The sequence below is a fragment of the Cricetulus griseus genome, chromosome 8 (assembly GCF_003668045.3).
Source record: "Cricetulus griseus strain 17A/GY chromosome 8, alternate assembly CriGri-PICRH-1.0, whole genome shotgun sequence".
NCBI lineage: Eukaryota > Metazoa > Chordata > Mammalia > Rodentia > Cricetidae > Cricetulus > Cricetulus griseus.
The window spans coordinates 99,371,284-99,387,146 of record NC_048601.1 but is presented as its reverse complement, the minus strand read 5'-3'; the positions used below and the strand labels follow the sequence as shown (position 1 = coordinate 99,387,146).

Sequence of the window (15,863 nt, the reverse complement as noted above, 5' to 3'; positions counted from 1 at the left end):
AGAACACTTGCTGTTCTTGTAGAGGACCTGGGTTTGAATCCCTGCACCCACATGACAGCTCACAGAAGTCCATAACTCCAGATCCAGAGCATACTACACACCCTATTCTGGCCTCTGTGGGCACCATTCATGCACATGGTACACAGACATACATGCAGGTAAAACACCCATACACATAAATTAATTTTAAAAAAAGGAACAGCTGGGCGGTGGTGGCCCACACCTTTAGTCCCAGCACTTGGGAGGCAGAGGCAGGCAGATCTGTGTGAGTTTGAGGCCAGCCTGGTCTACCAAGCTACACAGAGAAACCCTGTCTCAGAAAAAAAAAAATCCCACAAACAAACAATAACAAAAACCTGTCTTGATGAAGAGTGAGGCAAGGAATTGCATTCAAGCGGACAGAAGTTTCCATTTTGTCCCTAAACCTTCTCTTTGTATCCCAAATCACAATTCATTAATCACTGACTTATCTTCCTTATCTCAAGATTTTCTCTTACCCACCTTTTGGTCTCATACGAGATGCTGCTGGTAACTGTGCCTGTGATTTCACATTGAGTATTTGGTTGTGTCCATTCTTTTCTCCCCTGTACTATTCTTTTGTATTTGAAAAACAAAAAACAAAAACAAAAACAAAAAAACCTCTCCTTCTGTAATTAACTAGTTAGGTAGTGGGGTTTGGTTTGGTTTGAGGTATTTACTATCCACAAAACATCACATAAATTTCTAGATTTTCAATTAAGTACAGTGCAAGAAATCCCTGCCCTGGAATGAGATCTCTAAAAAGTCCAGTGAGCTCTACATGGTAGCCCACGCCTTTAATCCCATGAGGGACAGAGGCAGTAGATGTATATGAGTTGAGGCCAGACTGGTCTACATAGTGAATCTCAGGCTAGCCAGGACTACATAGGATCTGTTGGGCAGGTAGGATGGGGGAACCTCAACACAGTCACCAACTGAGCCTGAGGCTCTGGGGGACTTTATAGTGGCTTTTGATTCCTTTTCTATTGTTGGGACCCAGCCCCCACGGGGTCTCTAAGTATTGTTTTCCAGCATAATCCCAGGTACCTCCTGTTTTCCTGACCTCACCCCCGCTAGCATCAATATCTGTTGTGAACCTTTCACCTGGGGTTTTTGTAAGTTTGTATATAAGGGTGCTCCACAATAAAGGTGAGAGACATTCTCTCAGAAAAGGACCAGGTGTCTTGTCTTTATCCAAATCTCCAGGCTTTTGTCCGATACTCGGACTTAGTGGGCGGCCACACTCTATAACATTAGAGTTTGAAATTAAAAAAAAAAAATTCCCTTTCTGATCTCTATAGTTTTAAAAGATTTGAGAGTGTAAGTCATTCCTATATCATGATATCTGTTTTGTGTTCTGTGTATACTTTAATAAGTTGCTTAAATACTCATTCATTCTTGAGAATCTCACTTTTGTTCCAAATAGCATCTCCACTCTGAACTCTCAAATCTCTATCCACCGATTTAACCCCTGATCTGTATCCAAACCTCTCAACACCTTTTTTTGTTTCTTCGACTCAGTAATCACCAGGCACCCTGTGAGAAACTTCAGCATTCACGGGAAATTCAGAGAAACCATCTTACTGCTATCAGTTTCAAAATAAATGAATCCAAAGCAAATCTAAAAGTGTATCATAACAGAAATAAAATTTGTTGCATTTAACCATTTAGAACCATAGTCTGAAAAGAACGAAAGAGTAGATTTGATATTAAACAGACTTCCCCTTTTTAGCTTTGACAGTGGTACTGGAGAGATTCCCTTCTGGTGTAAGACGGAACTTTTGGACTAATTGCATTTGGATGAAAAGCACTCAAATCAGTAGGAAGAACAAATATTTCTTTTTACCAAGGGAGAGAAAAGATAATTGGTGGTATTTCAAAAAAAAATTCTTCATAGTTCCCCATTTTTAATTTGTATTATTTTTTGAACAATGTAGAGCGCCTTTTCCTAAACCCTGCTTGCCGGTGGGTTTAGCCACCATTCTTCAGACTACCCTGACAACTAAGCTCTGCTCACAGCTTTGATGTCCGCCCCCCCCCCCCCACCTCAACTCCAGTCAGCCTCTATCATTGCAAACAGCTGGACAAGCCTTTTCTTAATGCCAGGCTCATGTGGAACCTGGCAAGATTTTGTGTGTACTCTAATGTGCTCAGCTAGTTTGGACTTATAAATAAAACCTTTCCCACAGTCTCCACAGGCAAAGGGCCTCTCGGGCCTGTGGATGCGCTGGTGCCTCAGCATGTGACCCCTTTCCCGGAAGTTTTTATCACATTCAGGGCAGTGGAAAGGTCTCTCGCCTGTATGCAGGCCCTGATGGCTGAGCAGCTGAGCCTTCAATCGGAAACTCTTGTCACACTTGGGACACTGAAAAGGCTTCTCCCCTGTGTGTGTCCTCATGTGTTCCAGAAGTTTAGACTGTTTGACAAAGCCCTTCCCACACTGGCAGGAGAACGGCATCTGCCCGCTGTGCAGCAGCCGGTGTGTCTTCATGTCAGCCTTCACACGATAGCTCTTGCCACACTCTGGGCACTGGAAGGGTCTCTCTCCCGTGTGTAGGCGCTGATGACTAAGCAGCTGCCCCTTTAGGCGAAAACTCCTGTCACACTCTAGACACTGGAAGGGCCTCTCTCCACTGTGGACACGGAGGTGCTCTGTGAGCTTAGACTGTCTAGTAAAGCCCTTGCCACACTCCCCACAAGAGAATGGCCTCTCCTTGCTGTGAGTGCGCTGGTGGGCCTTCAAGATGCCCTTCAAGCGGAAGCTCTTGTGGCACTCAGGACACTGAAAGGGCCTCTCTCCACTGTGTACTCTGAGATGCTCACGGAGCTTGCACTGATGGGTGAAGGCTCGGCCACACTCACTACAGGAGAATGGCCTTTCTCCACCATGTTGCAGTTGGTGGGCTCTCAACCTGGTTTTCAAACAGAAGCATAACTTACACATTGTGCATTGAAAGGGCTTTTCCTCTGGGTGAAGCTGCTGGTGCCTGAGCAACTGTTCCTTTTGGCTAAAGTTCCTTTCACATTGGGCACACCAGAAAGATTTCACCTGGCTGAGGTCTTGGGTGAGTTCTGTGAGTCTGCAATGTTTGGTGAAGCCCTGATCACACTTTCTACGGGAGAAGGGTCTTTCCTCGCTATGCACATGCCGGTGGACATTCTGCAGGTCTCTAAGGCAGAGACACTTGTTGCTGTCTGGACACTGAAAGGATTTTTCTCCTTTGTGTGCCCTGAAGAGGCTGGCCTGCTTAGACTGTGAGAGGAAGCAAGTACCATATTCTGTGCATGAGCAGGGTTTGTCCTTCCCTAGACAGCAGCCACACTGCAGGGCCTTCGGCTTGCTACCCTTGTGGCAGCAGCCCTCATAGTCCAGGCTGGGATCTGGCTTTTGTCTCGAGGGCACAATGGTGTCTTCCCTCGAGGAGGCTGGCCTCTCTTGGCTCTGCTGGCATTGGTGAACATTACTATCCATTGGGAAGTTCTTGTCACATTTGGGGTGCTGGGAAGAATTGTGCTTGAGATGATGGCTGAAAAGGGTATGTTCACGGTTCAAGTACACATTGCACGTAGCGCACTGAGGTGGGGTCTTCCTGGTATGAGCATCTAGATGTCCCACCCAATATTGCTCGAGGCAGAAGCTCCTCCCACATTCAGGACATGAGCAGTGCCTCTGCTGTTGTGCATCAGTCTGCTTGCTGAGCTTCTTCCAAACCCTACATGATGGGCTCTTGGGGTGGCCCTTTTGGTGCTTCACTACGTGATTCTTCTCCCAAGAGTTTTCCCCACAGACAGGACAGGAGTGTTGGGTACTCTGCCAAGAGGGGACTTTTTGTAAGCCAGGGAGATCCGGAGTTCTATGACTCATGAGTCCTTCTCTTTGGGCAGCCGCATTGGAACTGTGCATGGTTGAAACTAGAGCCCCAAGGCTGCGTGTCTGTGCATTTACAAGATCAACGCCTTGGTCATGCCTGAAGGAAACTTCTTCCTTTTCTCCTAAAATAAGTCCAAAGGAATGCTGACTCTCAGGAGGGTTTAACTGGGGGTGGCATGTGGTTTCTCTTGATTTCACAGCTTGCTGGCTACCTGGAAATGAAAACAAGAATTCAGTCTATGTTTTGTCTGTGGTATGACTGAAAGTCATTACCAGTAAAGTAATCCATGGAACAGTCAGCCTGTGGTGGTTGGAGCACCCTGCTCCCACTAAACCACAAAACATGAATACGTGATTCTACTTCATGACCAAAACGAGTTCGGTAATGATTTTCACGGTAACGATTTTCAGAAACTAAACTGAGCAGGTCTAGGCTATGACTAAAGTGAGAAAATGAAAATATAAGTCTCAAAGGTGGGATCTAAGGCCTGGAAACGAAGAGCATAGGTATGAACCCCCATCTGCCCACAGTGAGAACCTTGCCAAGCTGATTGCTTCTGGTTTGGGGCTCTTTATCCTGTAAAAACAGGATAAAGAAACAGGGCAGAAGAGATGGATAGGTGGTTTAAGAATGCTGACTGCTCTTGCAGAGGGCCCAGGTTCTGTTTCCAGGACCCACATGATAGTTCCAGTTCCAGGGGATTCAACTCCATCTTCTGGCCTCCATGAGCACTGCATGCACACAAAGCACATAAACTCAGACAGTCATACATACCATAATACAATACAATAAATAATACAATAAATGATTGATTTCTTTTTGAGACATGGTATTTCTATGTAGCCCAGGCTAACCTGGAACTTGCTATGTAGTGTTGGCTGGATTCAAAATCAGAGAGATTTGCCTGTCTCTGTCTCTCAAGTGCTGGGATTAAAGGCATCCACCACCATGCCTAATAAAATAAAAACAGAACACACACACACACACACATATATATGGGACTGGAGAGATGGCTTAGTGGTTAAGAGCACTGACTGCTCTTCTAGAGGTCTTGAGTTCAATTTCCAGCACCCACATGGGGGCTCACAACTATCTATAGCTAGAGTTCCATAGGCCCTGATGCCCTCTTCTGGTATGCAAACAAAACATCCATATACATAAAATACATAAATAAAAACAGGAAAAAATACATAAAGAGGGTTGTAAATTAGTTAATATGGTGCCTGACATATTGTATCTTTCATAACTGTTGACCAGTATTAGAACCACAGGAACATCGAACGTCTTAGAATCAGAATGTAACAGCAGCAATGAGAACCTAACATAACCCTAACATTTACCACAGACACATGCTATTTTTGTGGTTCTTTGTCCCTGTTTGTGATGGTGACTCTTTATTGTCAATTTGACTGGTTTAGAATCACCATTGAAATACCTCTGGATATATGTGGGGGATTTCTGCAAGATTTAACTAAGGAAGGATCACCCTAAATATGAATGGCATGATTTCATGGGGTGGGATCCCAGACTGAATAATATGAAAGAGAGAGAAAGAACTGAGCACAGGCATTCACCTGTCTCTGTTTCCTGACAATAGGTGCAATGTGATCAGCCACCCCACATGATGGACTGTAACCCTACAGACCAAGAGTCAAGATAAACCCTTCATTTCTTAACTTGCTTCTTGTAAGGTATTTAATCACAACAATTAGAAAGGTAACAAATACAGAAAACTGGCACTGGGGATTGGGATCATTGCTGTGATAAATCTGACCACGTAGTTCTTAGGCCCTCAGACTTGGTTTGTGGGAGGAATGTGGAAGAGAATGGAGTTTCAGACAAGTGAAGCCATAGAATGACAAAAGAAGAACTTAATAGGCCATTCTGCTGGGAATTTGGCCGACCAGAATGCCAACAGAAACATGGCCAGCACACAGAGGCTGTCGTCAATGTGGTGGAGGGGGGCTAAGGGGCTACAACTCAAGTTGGCAATAGAACTTGGCAGTGTTCTTTTTCTTTTCTTTTCTTTTCTTTTTTTTTTTTTTTTTTGCAGTGTTCTTCATATGTTACTGGTTTTTGTCAGCATGAATGATGTAAGAATAAAAGGGTGATGAAAGTTTGCCCCACACAGTTCTAGAAAGCTACTGAGGTCAGACAATGTGTGGCAGAGTCAGATTTCCTGCAAGGAGTCTCCACAGGTCATTGTGTGAAGCTAGGAAGGTAAAGCCTAGATTATAGCGCAGACTCAATAATGTTAGAGATGCCACAACTTAGGAAAATTTCAGGAACGAACTGGAGCTGGCCCAAGAGAGAGTTCATATGTACTACAGAGGTAGAGCTGCCCCAGGCCAATGGAGTCCAGATGATTCTATCATAATCCCCAGATGATAGATATGGAACTGCAGGGTTTAGAGTTTGCCCTGCTGGATATGGGTCTTGCTTTGGTCCTCTATTTTCTTGCTATATCCCATTCTTCATTTCTGGAATAGTAATTATTACACTGTGCCATGGTATATTGGTAGTATGTAACTTCTCTTTCGATATTTTAGGGGCTCACAGATGAAAGACTGCTTTGGTCACAAAGACAAGGAAAGCCAATTTCAGCCTTGTTCTTCCCCATCCACTAGTGAGAACAACTTCCATTAATGAACGTCAGCACTGTTCAGATTATTCCTTTCTAACACTAGACTGTAGGTTCTTGGATTTGCTTCATTTTATACATAAGGAATTTAAACACTATCAACTGACCCAAAGCCACTGTGCTGGTTTGAATGAGAATGGCCCCAAAGACTCATGTTTTTATATGTGGTCCTCGGGTGATAGAACTTTTTGGCAAGGATTAGGAGGTATGGCCTTATTGGAGGAGTTGTGTCCCTGGGCTTTGAGATTTCAAAAGCCCATGCCATTCCCAGTTGGCTTTCTCTGCCTCTGCTTGTGGATGAGACGTGAGCTCTCAGCCACTGTTCCCGGGCCATGCCGGCTGCCATGCTCCCTGTCCTGATGGTCATGGACTCTGGCCCTCTACAACCATCAGACCCCAATTAAAGGCCTTCTTTGGGGGCTGCAGAGATGGCTCAGAGGTTAAGAGCACTGACTGAGTTCAATTCCCAGCAACCACATGGTGGCTCACAACCATCCATTATGAGACCTGGTGCCCTCTTCTGGTGTACAGATATACATGGAAGCAGAATGTTATATACATAATAAATAAATAAAATAAGTAAATAAATGTCTTTAAGAAAATGCCTTCTTTTATCAGCTGTCTTGGTCACAACAATAGAAAAGTAACTGTGACAGTCACCTGCAAAAGGAGATCAGATTCAGGCTTCAGAGTTTACAGACCTAACCACTATGCTTTACTGCCTTTCTTTAAAAGGCCTCAGGTCCGCCAAACAGGAAGAAAAGATCAGAGAAGGAAAAAACAAAAGCAAAAACAAAAACAAAAACAAAAACAAAACAAGAAATCTGAATGTGATGTGTTTAGATTAAGACCATGTTTTTTTTTCTTTTTTTCTTCCTCCAAGTGCTGGGATTAAGGCGTGTGCCACCAACGCCCGGCTGACACTAGGTTCTTAATACTCACTCTCAAATAACCGTTCCTCAATGACTAGATGAAAGTGCACACCATCTATAGAGGAGCAAAGCCCTTTCTCTAGTTTCTGCTCTTCTCCCCAGATGCCGAAGAGCTCTCTCCCAAGTTCAATCCAGGATATCAGTTCTGGTTTTGGAAGTCCATTATCTGTACAGAGAAGTCAAACAAGGTAGTTTGGCTTGAGTGTTATAAAGCACATCATTTTTAAATTTCTCAAAATCTACTTCTGGAACAACATGTGAGATGTCAACAAATAGACTTACCCATCAACCAGGGCATGTTATACCAACTGTGCCATTTTCATAGTCCCCACATATTTAATGATATTTTATTTAATTCAAAAACAAAAGGGCAATTGCTTTATGATGATGATGATGATAATGTCTCACTATGGAGTTCAGGCTAACCTCAAAATCACTGAGATCTGCTCTTCCAGAAGACCTGTGTTCAGGTCCCAGCACCCAAACAGCAACTCACAACTGTCTATAGCTCTAGAGACAGCATATTCATGAACACATAAAATTTTTTAAAAAAGAATATCATAGGTACTGATACTCATTGAAGAGAGCTGCTATATAACTGTGTGTGTCAACTTTACCACGTGTCCCCAGCTTGCTTTTCCAGGTGGCTGTGGGGCTTTATCACATCAGTTGCAACATATGCTGGCCATGTGGGTCCTGTGAGACATTTTCCTATCTCTAACACAGGCTTGGTATCCTTGGTTGCTCTTGGCCCTTTGTTCTGTGCTTCTTATGATCAGCTTATAGACCATGAGAAGTCAGTCTTGGGCTTTGAGTAGAACTGCTTTGAATATATAACTGGCAGAGGCATAAAGGTGTGTGTGTGTGTGTATATATATATATATATATATATATATATATATATATATAGAGAGAGAGAGAGAGAGAGAGAGAGAGGATGGATAATCTAAGGGAATAAATAAAAGCATGAGTAAAGGAGAAAGCAATTAAAAATCAAAATCATAGCAAGTCATTACCTAACAATAAAGCAAATTAAAACAAAACATGATTTTTTAATAACCGAGGAGTATCCATTGTGCTTGATGATTTGGAGGCATATTTGGGGATGGCCCAGGGCTGACAGTGTAGATTACATTTTTTTATCTATCAGTTCAATTGCTTTAACTGGTTCTTATATAAAAATAATGTCATGGGTTATATTACATGTTTCAGGAATAATCCATAGCTAGAACCTAGAAAACTTAACTATGATGAAAGAATATGTTTCAGAAACTTTAGAATATGAAAATAGATATGACTGCCACGAATAAGCAGGAGACCTGGACGAGAATGTCAAAGGAATTATCTCATCTTTAAACACTGAGTTACATGATATAAAGTTAATAGAACATGTATATTTTATTATTGTCTTTTAGAAGCCTGTTCTTTTTTTAAGATTTATTTATTTATTATATACAGTGTTCTGCCTGCGGGCCAGAAGAGGGCACCAGATCTCATTACAGATGGATGGTTGTGAGCCACCATGTGGTTGATGGGAATTGAACTCAGGACCTCTGGAAGAGCAGCCAGTGCTCTTAACCTCTGAGCTGTCTCTTTAGCCCCCTCCCCCCCTTTTTTTAATAAGAGACAGAAAGGACATTGATCCAGATAGGAGGGTATGTGGGAGGAACTGGGAGGAATAGAGGGAGGGAAACTGTAACCAGCATGCACGTAAAATAAGAATCTCCCAATCAATGGTGGCCAAACCTTTAATCCCAGCACTCAGGAGGCAGAGGTAGGCGGCTCTCTGTGAGTTCAAGGCTAGCCTGGTTTACAGAGCAAGCTCCAGGGCAACCAGAGCTACACAGAGAGACCCTGTCTGAAAAAACCAAAACAAAACTAAAACAAAACAAAAAAAAAAAAACACCTATCTTCAATAAAAGGGGAAAAAAGAAAAGAAAAAAATTTAACAATAAATTAAGCTTAATCTCTGCAAATCCTTTTAAATTAATCTATGGACTGGAGAAATAGTTCAGAGGTTAAGAGTACTTGCTGCTCTTTTAGAGGACCAGGGTTCAGGTCCCAGTACTCACATGGCAGTCTATAACCTTCTGGAATTCCCATTCTAGGGCATCTAACACCGTTTCCTTACCTCTGTGCAAAACATATGCATTTGTACACAGATATACATGCAGGCAAAACATTTATACACATAGAAGAAGAAGAATAAAATTAAAATCCTGCAAAAAAGTTAATAGGATATAGTCTAGACATTTAAATATATTATTATAAATTATAAAAGTATCCAATAGACACATATCAAAAACCTATCAAAAACTGGGAAAGTGAAAAATAAAAGAGGGATGGCATAAGGCAATATTTCATTTTTTCAAAGTAATTGATCAACTACTTAATTAAGCTACTAAACTTAATAAGGCAAGAAATGAGTGTTACCATATTTAGTGCAAAGGAACTGCTTTACCAGTGAAAACAAATGGTAAATTCCTGCTTTGGAGCTAGAGCAATGCCTCAGTGGTTAGGAGCACTGGCTGCTCTTCCAGAGGACCACAGTTCAGTTTCTAGTATCTACACAGTGGTTCACAACCACCTGTAATTCCAGTTCCAGGGACAGCAACACCCCCTTTTTGCCTCCGTGGGCACCAAACATGCATGTGGTGCACCAAAACACTTGTAAACATAAATAAAAAACACCAAACAGGAGTCTTTCATATTTTATGCTTCTCTGCACAGACTAATTTTTTAAAAAAAAATCATCTTTTTAATTTATTTTATACATTCCAATTCCAGTTGCCCTTCCCCTCGTCTCCTCATGCTCCCCCAACCCCGCCCCATTCCACCTCCCGTTTGAGCCTCAGAGAGGGTGAGGCCTCCCCTAGGATGTCACCTTGTTGAGGCAGGACCAAAGTGCACCACCCACTCATGTCTGTCTAGGCTGAGCAAGGTATCTCTCCAGAGAAAATGGGCTCTGCAAAGTCAGTTTATGATTATAGTTAGACCTTGGTCTCATATACTGCCCAAGCCACACCACTGTCAGCTGTATTCAGAGGTCCTGGTTCAGCCCTATGCTGGTTCCCTAGTTAACAGTGTGGAGTCAGTGATCTCTTACTAGCTTGGGTCAGTTGATTCTTTGGGTCTCCCACCATGCCCTTGACTCCTATTGAACAGGCCAACTTTTATGCGTGATTTTGTACGTGTGTATGTAGGGGTAACATGGCACGCATGTGGAAGTCAAGGAACAAACTTGGGTATTGGTTTTTAGGACACCTTCCACTGTTGGGATAATCCTTTTGTAAACTCTGTGAAGATGTGTCTCTGCCCTTCCTCACTCACCTAAGGCATCTTCTGATTGGTTTCACAAAGAGCTGAATGACCAATAGCTAGGCTCTCCTAGCTAGGATAGGTGGGACTTCTGGGAGAGATACGAACTCTGGGAAAGAATCTGAGGCTGGAAATTCACCAACCAAACTCAGAGGGAATCAGACATGTGGTCCTGAGGAGAGCCATGAAGCAGGGTGCAGATGGATATAAGTCGGCTAATTTGTTTTAAGAACTAGTTGAGAACACACCTAAGCCAAGGCTAAGCTTTCACATTTAATAAATAGTCTCTGTGTCATTATTTGGGAGCTGGCAGTCCAAAGAAAGACCTGTTACACTCCACCTTTTAAATTTTGAGACTGCATCTGTCATTAGCCAGACTTTTTGCCATGTGGGTCAGGGTAGATGGCCTTCAATCTTCTAGGGATCTGCTTGTCTTGACCTCTCACCTGACCCGTGGATGGGACTATAAACAGGCCTGTGCCATTGCACCCATCTTTTTATGTGGGTCCTGATGATGTAAATTCAGATTTCCATGCTGCCAAGGCAAGTGCTTTCCCTACTGACCTACTGAGTCATCTCTCTAGCTCCACACTCATTTAAAAATTCATTTGATAAATAAGAAAAACTAACCAGGCATATAGTTCAGACCTTTTTTTTTTTTTTTTTTTTTTTTTTTTTTTTTGTATCTCTTTCTAGCCCATCATGTCCTGGAATTCACTACATAGACTAGGATGGCCTCGAATTCATAGGGATCCACATGCCTCTGCCTCCCAAGTTCTGAGATTAAAAGGTGTGAATCACCATGCCCACAAATGTGCAGCCCAGGCTAGCCTTGAATTTATAATCTTCCTGCCTTTGCCTCATCAGCATACCCTACCAGGGTGTGCCACCATAACTGGCTGCTACACACCTTTAATCCCAGCACTCAAACCAAATAGATCTTTGTGGATTAGAGGCCAGGTTGGTCTATATAGTGAGTTCCAAGTCAGCCTCAGCTATACAGTGAGAACTTGTCTCAAAAAAAAAAAAAAAAAAACTATAAAACAGCAAAAAAATCCAAAAAACAAGAACTATAAAGATGATGTAAGTTTAATTCAGTGGTAAAGCATAGGCAAAGACCAGGATGTTATCTCTAGAATCACACACAGGAAGAGGTGGGGTGAGTGTGAGGATGATGAGGATGAGAGAACCAAACGAGAAAACACCCATTATCCCATCTAGAGTATGCACTCTTTCTGACTACACGACTACACTACATGGAAGACCATTAGATTCTTGAAGTCTTTAACCCCACTATAAAGCTGCAAGGAGGCCAATTTCTACAGTAAGACACACAGGTACTTTATGGGCATGAGGCAGGTGTGCTTCCCGGTAAAAAAAATCAGGCAATTTCAGAGTAAACTGTAATGGGAAGCATTTTAACATATGCCTTAGTTACCTCTGACTATGTGACATCACATGTCTTAAATACTGTCCTGTAACGTCCACCAGAATAAAGAAGGGTAATGTGCACTTTATTATTAGCAACAACACCAACACAAAGAGATAAAGGGCCTTTCTGAGTTAGTACCCAAGCAATCTTGCTGCCTAATTGGAGTATCAAGTGACTGAGGAGCTCTCAAAAGATCCAGTTACAGCCAGGCGGTAGTGGCACACGCCTGCAGGTGGATCTCTGTGAGTTCCAGACCAGCCTGGTCTACGAGAGCTAGTTCCAGGACAGCCACCAAAGCCACAGAGAAACCCTGTCTCAAAAAAAAAAAAAAAAAAAAATCCAGTTGCAAGTCTCACCCCAGAAGTTGAAAGCTCCTTACCTAGAGAGACAAGAGTCTCATAATTGGTTCTCATGACATGCTTGTAAAGTTCCTTCTGCCATGCTTCTAAATACTGCCACTCTTGCTCAGAGAAATAAATGGCCACATCTTCAAAAGTCAGCGGAAACTGAAGTGAAAGACATTATACAGATACAGTCATGATTGCTACAGGTGACTCCAGTTCATTCTCATCGTCATTTGAGACTCATGTAGTGAACAGCTGTTTTTCACTCAGCAGTCTCTTCCACAAAAGGGATTTGCAGAGGCAGGTGGATCTATAGAGCGCGTTCCAGGACAGCCAGGACTACACAGTGAGACCATGGTCTCACAGAGCACAAAGTGGTTTCTGGGCTGGAGAGATGGCTCCGCAGTCAAGAGCACTGGATGCTCTTCCTGAGGGTCCAGGTTTAATTCCCAGCTTCCACACAGTGGCTCATAGCCACCTGTAACTCCAGTCCCAGGGAACCCAATGCCCTCTTCTGCTTTCCACAATCACTGCACACACACGGTGCACAGATACACATGTAGACAAAAGACCCATATGCATAAAATAAAAAAATGAAGGAAAAATTAGTTAAATCAACAAAATTATTTGTTTCCCTAATCCATGCTCAACTATCACCACTATATCCATCTTGGATTTGTCTCCAGACTACACATCTGTGTGTATGGGATGGTATGCTCTTCATGAACCTGAAACCAAATCAGTGGGAAGCTTCATTCACTTAATGTGTCATGGGCATTTTTTTCAGATCAATACAAGGAAGTAAACTCACATTGGGGTAAATTGCATGATTACATCATATTCCACAGGGAGATAGAGCCTGTTAAGGGGGCCATACCATGCACTGTTACTTTCTGGAAATTTCATGTATTTACTTTCATTGAATAAAGCCTAAATTGAAGTATTATTAAGTTAACGGGTATAAACAACCTGAATTTTAAAGTGTGTGTGTGTGTGTGTGTGTGTGTGTGTGTGTGTGTGAGAGAGAGAGAGAGAGAGAGAGAGAGAGAGAGAGAGAGAGAAGGAGAGAGAGAGAGAGAGATTAAACCCAGGACCTTGCACATGGTAAGTAACTTCTTCACCTTTGAGTGATATCCCTAGCTCAAAATTGGGTTTATCATGGTTGACTAGAAAAATAGATGCTGAAGTTTATAATTAGAACTATGTAAATTATATATTTTTAGTTGAAAATACTCTTCCTATATGACTATAACCCTACTACACCTTGCAGATTTTTTTAACTTAGTTTAACTTCATTTGTTATTGGCATGCATTTGTTTTCTATGACTATTAAAGTATGTATTTCAGTTTTTTTAGAGGCAGGGTTTCTTTAGCCCTGGATGTCTTGGAACTCACTCTGTAGACCAGGCTGGCCTCAAACTCACAGAGATCCTCCTGCCTCTGCCTCCCAAGTGCTGGGATTAAGGTGTGTGCCAACAACACCCAGCAACATTTATTTTAAAACAATAATTTTGTGCTGGGTGTAGTAACAAATGTCTTTAACCCTAGCACTTGGGAGGCAGGAGGATCTCTGGAGTCCAGGCCATCCTGATCTACAGAGTGATTTCCAGGACACCCAAGGCTATGTAGAGAGACCCTGTCTCAAAACACAAAAGCAAAAACAAACCCTTTAATTTGTCCTAACGTGGTTGATTATTAAGGAAAAACAAAAGAAAATTTCCTATCTGCTTATGTGCAGTTTCTTCTGTGAGAAACACTAGGTTAACAGATCTCATTCAGAGCAATTTGCCCTCCGTGGGACATAGGCAAAGCCTGGAGACAGTTTTGATTATAACAATTCCAGAAGGTGTGCTACTGGCATGTAGAGGTTTTCAGCTAAGAAAACACAGCCCAGTTCTCTCTCACTCACACACACACACACACACACACACACACACACACACACACAAATTATCCACTACTCTTCTATATCAAAATATGTGTTCACACACCCTTACTTTTCTTAATAATGCCACCAAAGTGAAAGAGTAGGTATTGTGGTAATTCTGATAAAAATGCCAAAGGAAAGCTGTAAAGCTGTACTTTGTTTTGTTTTTTTGGGACAAGGTCTCACGCCCCAAGTCTAACTGGCCCGAATCTTGGAGCAATCCTCCTGCTTCGGCCTCCCCAGAGCCAGGTCCAGCTTCAAAGTGTTTCCTTCAGGAGAAAAGTTAAAGTTTCACACTTTCCCACTGTAAAAAAAATTTCTATGCTGAAGTCGCTAAAATTTGTAGCAAGAATGAACATTCAACCTGTAAAATTGTGATGATGATAACAACAAAAATCCATGCCAGTTTTGCCGTCAGAATTTAAACTGCAAGAGTTCCACAGCAATAGTGCTTGGTTAAGATAGTCAAGTATTACATTAGAGCTCTACCCGCACTCCATTTTAGGCTGCCACTGGGGGCTGGAGAACATATCCTGTGGATTAGGAAGAACTATTGTATTTCTGCAACTGAGCTTTATTATGTATTTTAATAAATTCACAACTGTCATTTCATGAAACTGAAAAGGATTTATGGAAAGAACATTTTGTTTATTTTTCCATGTACAGGAATGGCCATCTCCCACTTACCAAAATTTTATTTATAAATGTGCTGCCTATCTTTTTGCATACGCGACCCTGAATGAAAAAACTGTACATTCATTAAGAAAGGACAGTGTTTTAAAATTAGTTATCTCCGCCCTACTTAATAGAGCAGTTAGGACAGCACAATAAAAAAGCAGCCACTCCCTCCGCACCCTGATTTCAACAAAACACTCAAACAGCGCGTGCTCCATGCAGTACCCTGCTAGCGAGAGGTCCTTCCCTCTGGCACTCAACGCGAACCGGGAGGCGTTTGCCGGCCGCGCTGGGAGCCGGGGCTGTGCAGCCCCCGCCCGAGCCCCCGCCCGCGCCCGGCCCGCGCGGGGACCCTACCCGAGCAGGTCCGGCCATGGCCAGTGCGCACTCGCCTAACCTGGGCCTTGGCGACGAGGCGGGCACCCTCCTCCCCGAGCCCAGGCCGCAGCCCCGGCTCGCCCCAAACCCAGCCCCAGCCCCAGCGCGGGTGGGAGGCGGCGGTCGCCGCGCCCCACAGCGCCCCCTGCGGGCGGGAGGAGCGGCCGGGTCAGCACCCCGAGCCTCGCATGGCCACAGCCCACTTTTCCCTGCAGTGACAGAGATCACGCAGGAGACAGGGGACAGAAGGCGGAGACCTCCAGAGTGGACTTGAGACAGACTGGGCCCACAAGGTCCGTCTTTGAAACGGGCCCAGGAATCAACAC

General features: G+C 43.2%; 1 protein-coding gene across 1 annotated transcript; it reads right to left on the bottom strand.

Annotated features, from left to right (window-relative positions):
- Positions 1 to 1,834: 1,834 nt before the first annotated feature.
- On the bottom strand, positions 1,835 to 15,619 carry Znf786 (zinc finger protein 786). The gene is made up of 4 exons (XM_027428518.2): positions 15,517 to 15,619; positions 12,593 to 12,719; positions 7,474 to 7,629; positions 1,835 to 4,101 (listed from the first exon to the last, which is right to left on the bottom strand). The coding sequence occupies exons 1-4, from the start codon at positions 15,532 to 15,534 to the stop codon at positions 2,066 to 2,068; spliced, it is 2,337 nt and encodes a 778-aa protein (XP_027284319.1). The 5' UTR covers positions 15,535 to 15,619; the 3' UTR covers positions 1,835 to 2,065.
- Between the last annotated feature and the right edge of the window lie 244 nt (positions 15,620 to 15,863).

Excerpts from the sequence above, each read along its gene's own strand:
- Znf786 (XM_027428518.2), bottom strand. Across the intron at positions 7,630-12,592 it reads TGAGACTCTTGTCTCTCTAG|ATAATGGACTTCCAAAACCA; the intron begins GTAAGGAGCTTT and ends TTCTCTGTACAG. Across the intron at positions 4,102-7,473 it reads TGAGGAACGGTTATTTGAGA|GTAGCCAGCAAGCTGTGAAA; the intron begins GTGAGTATTAAG and ends TTTCATTTCCAG.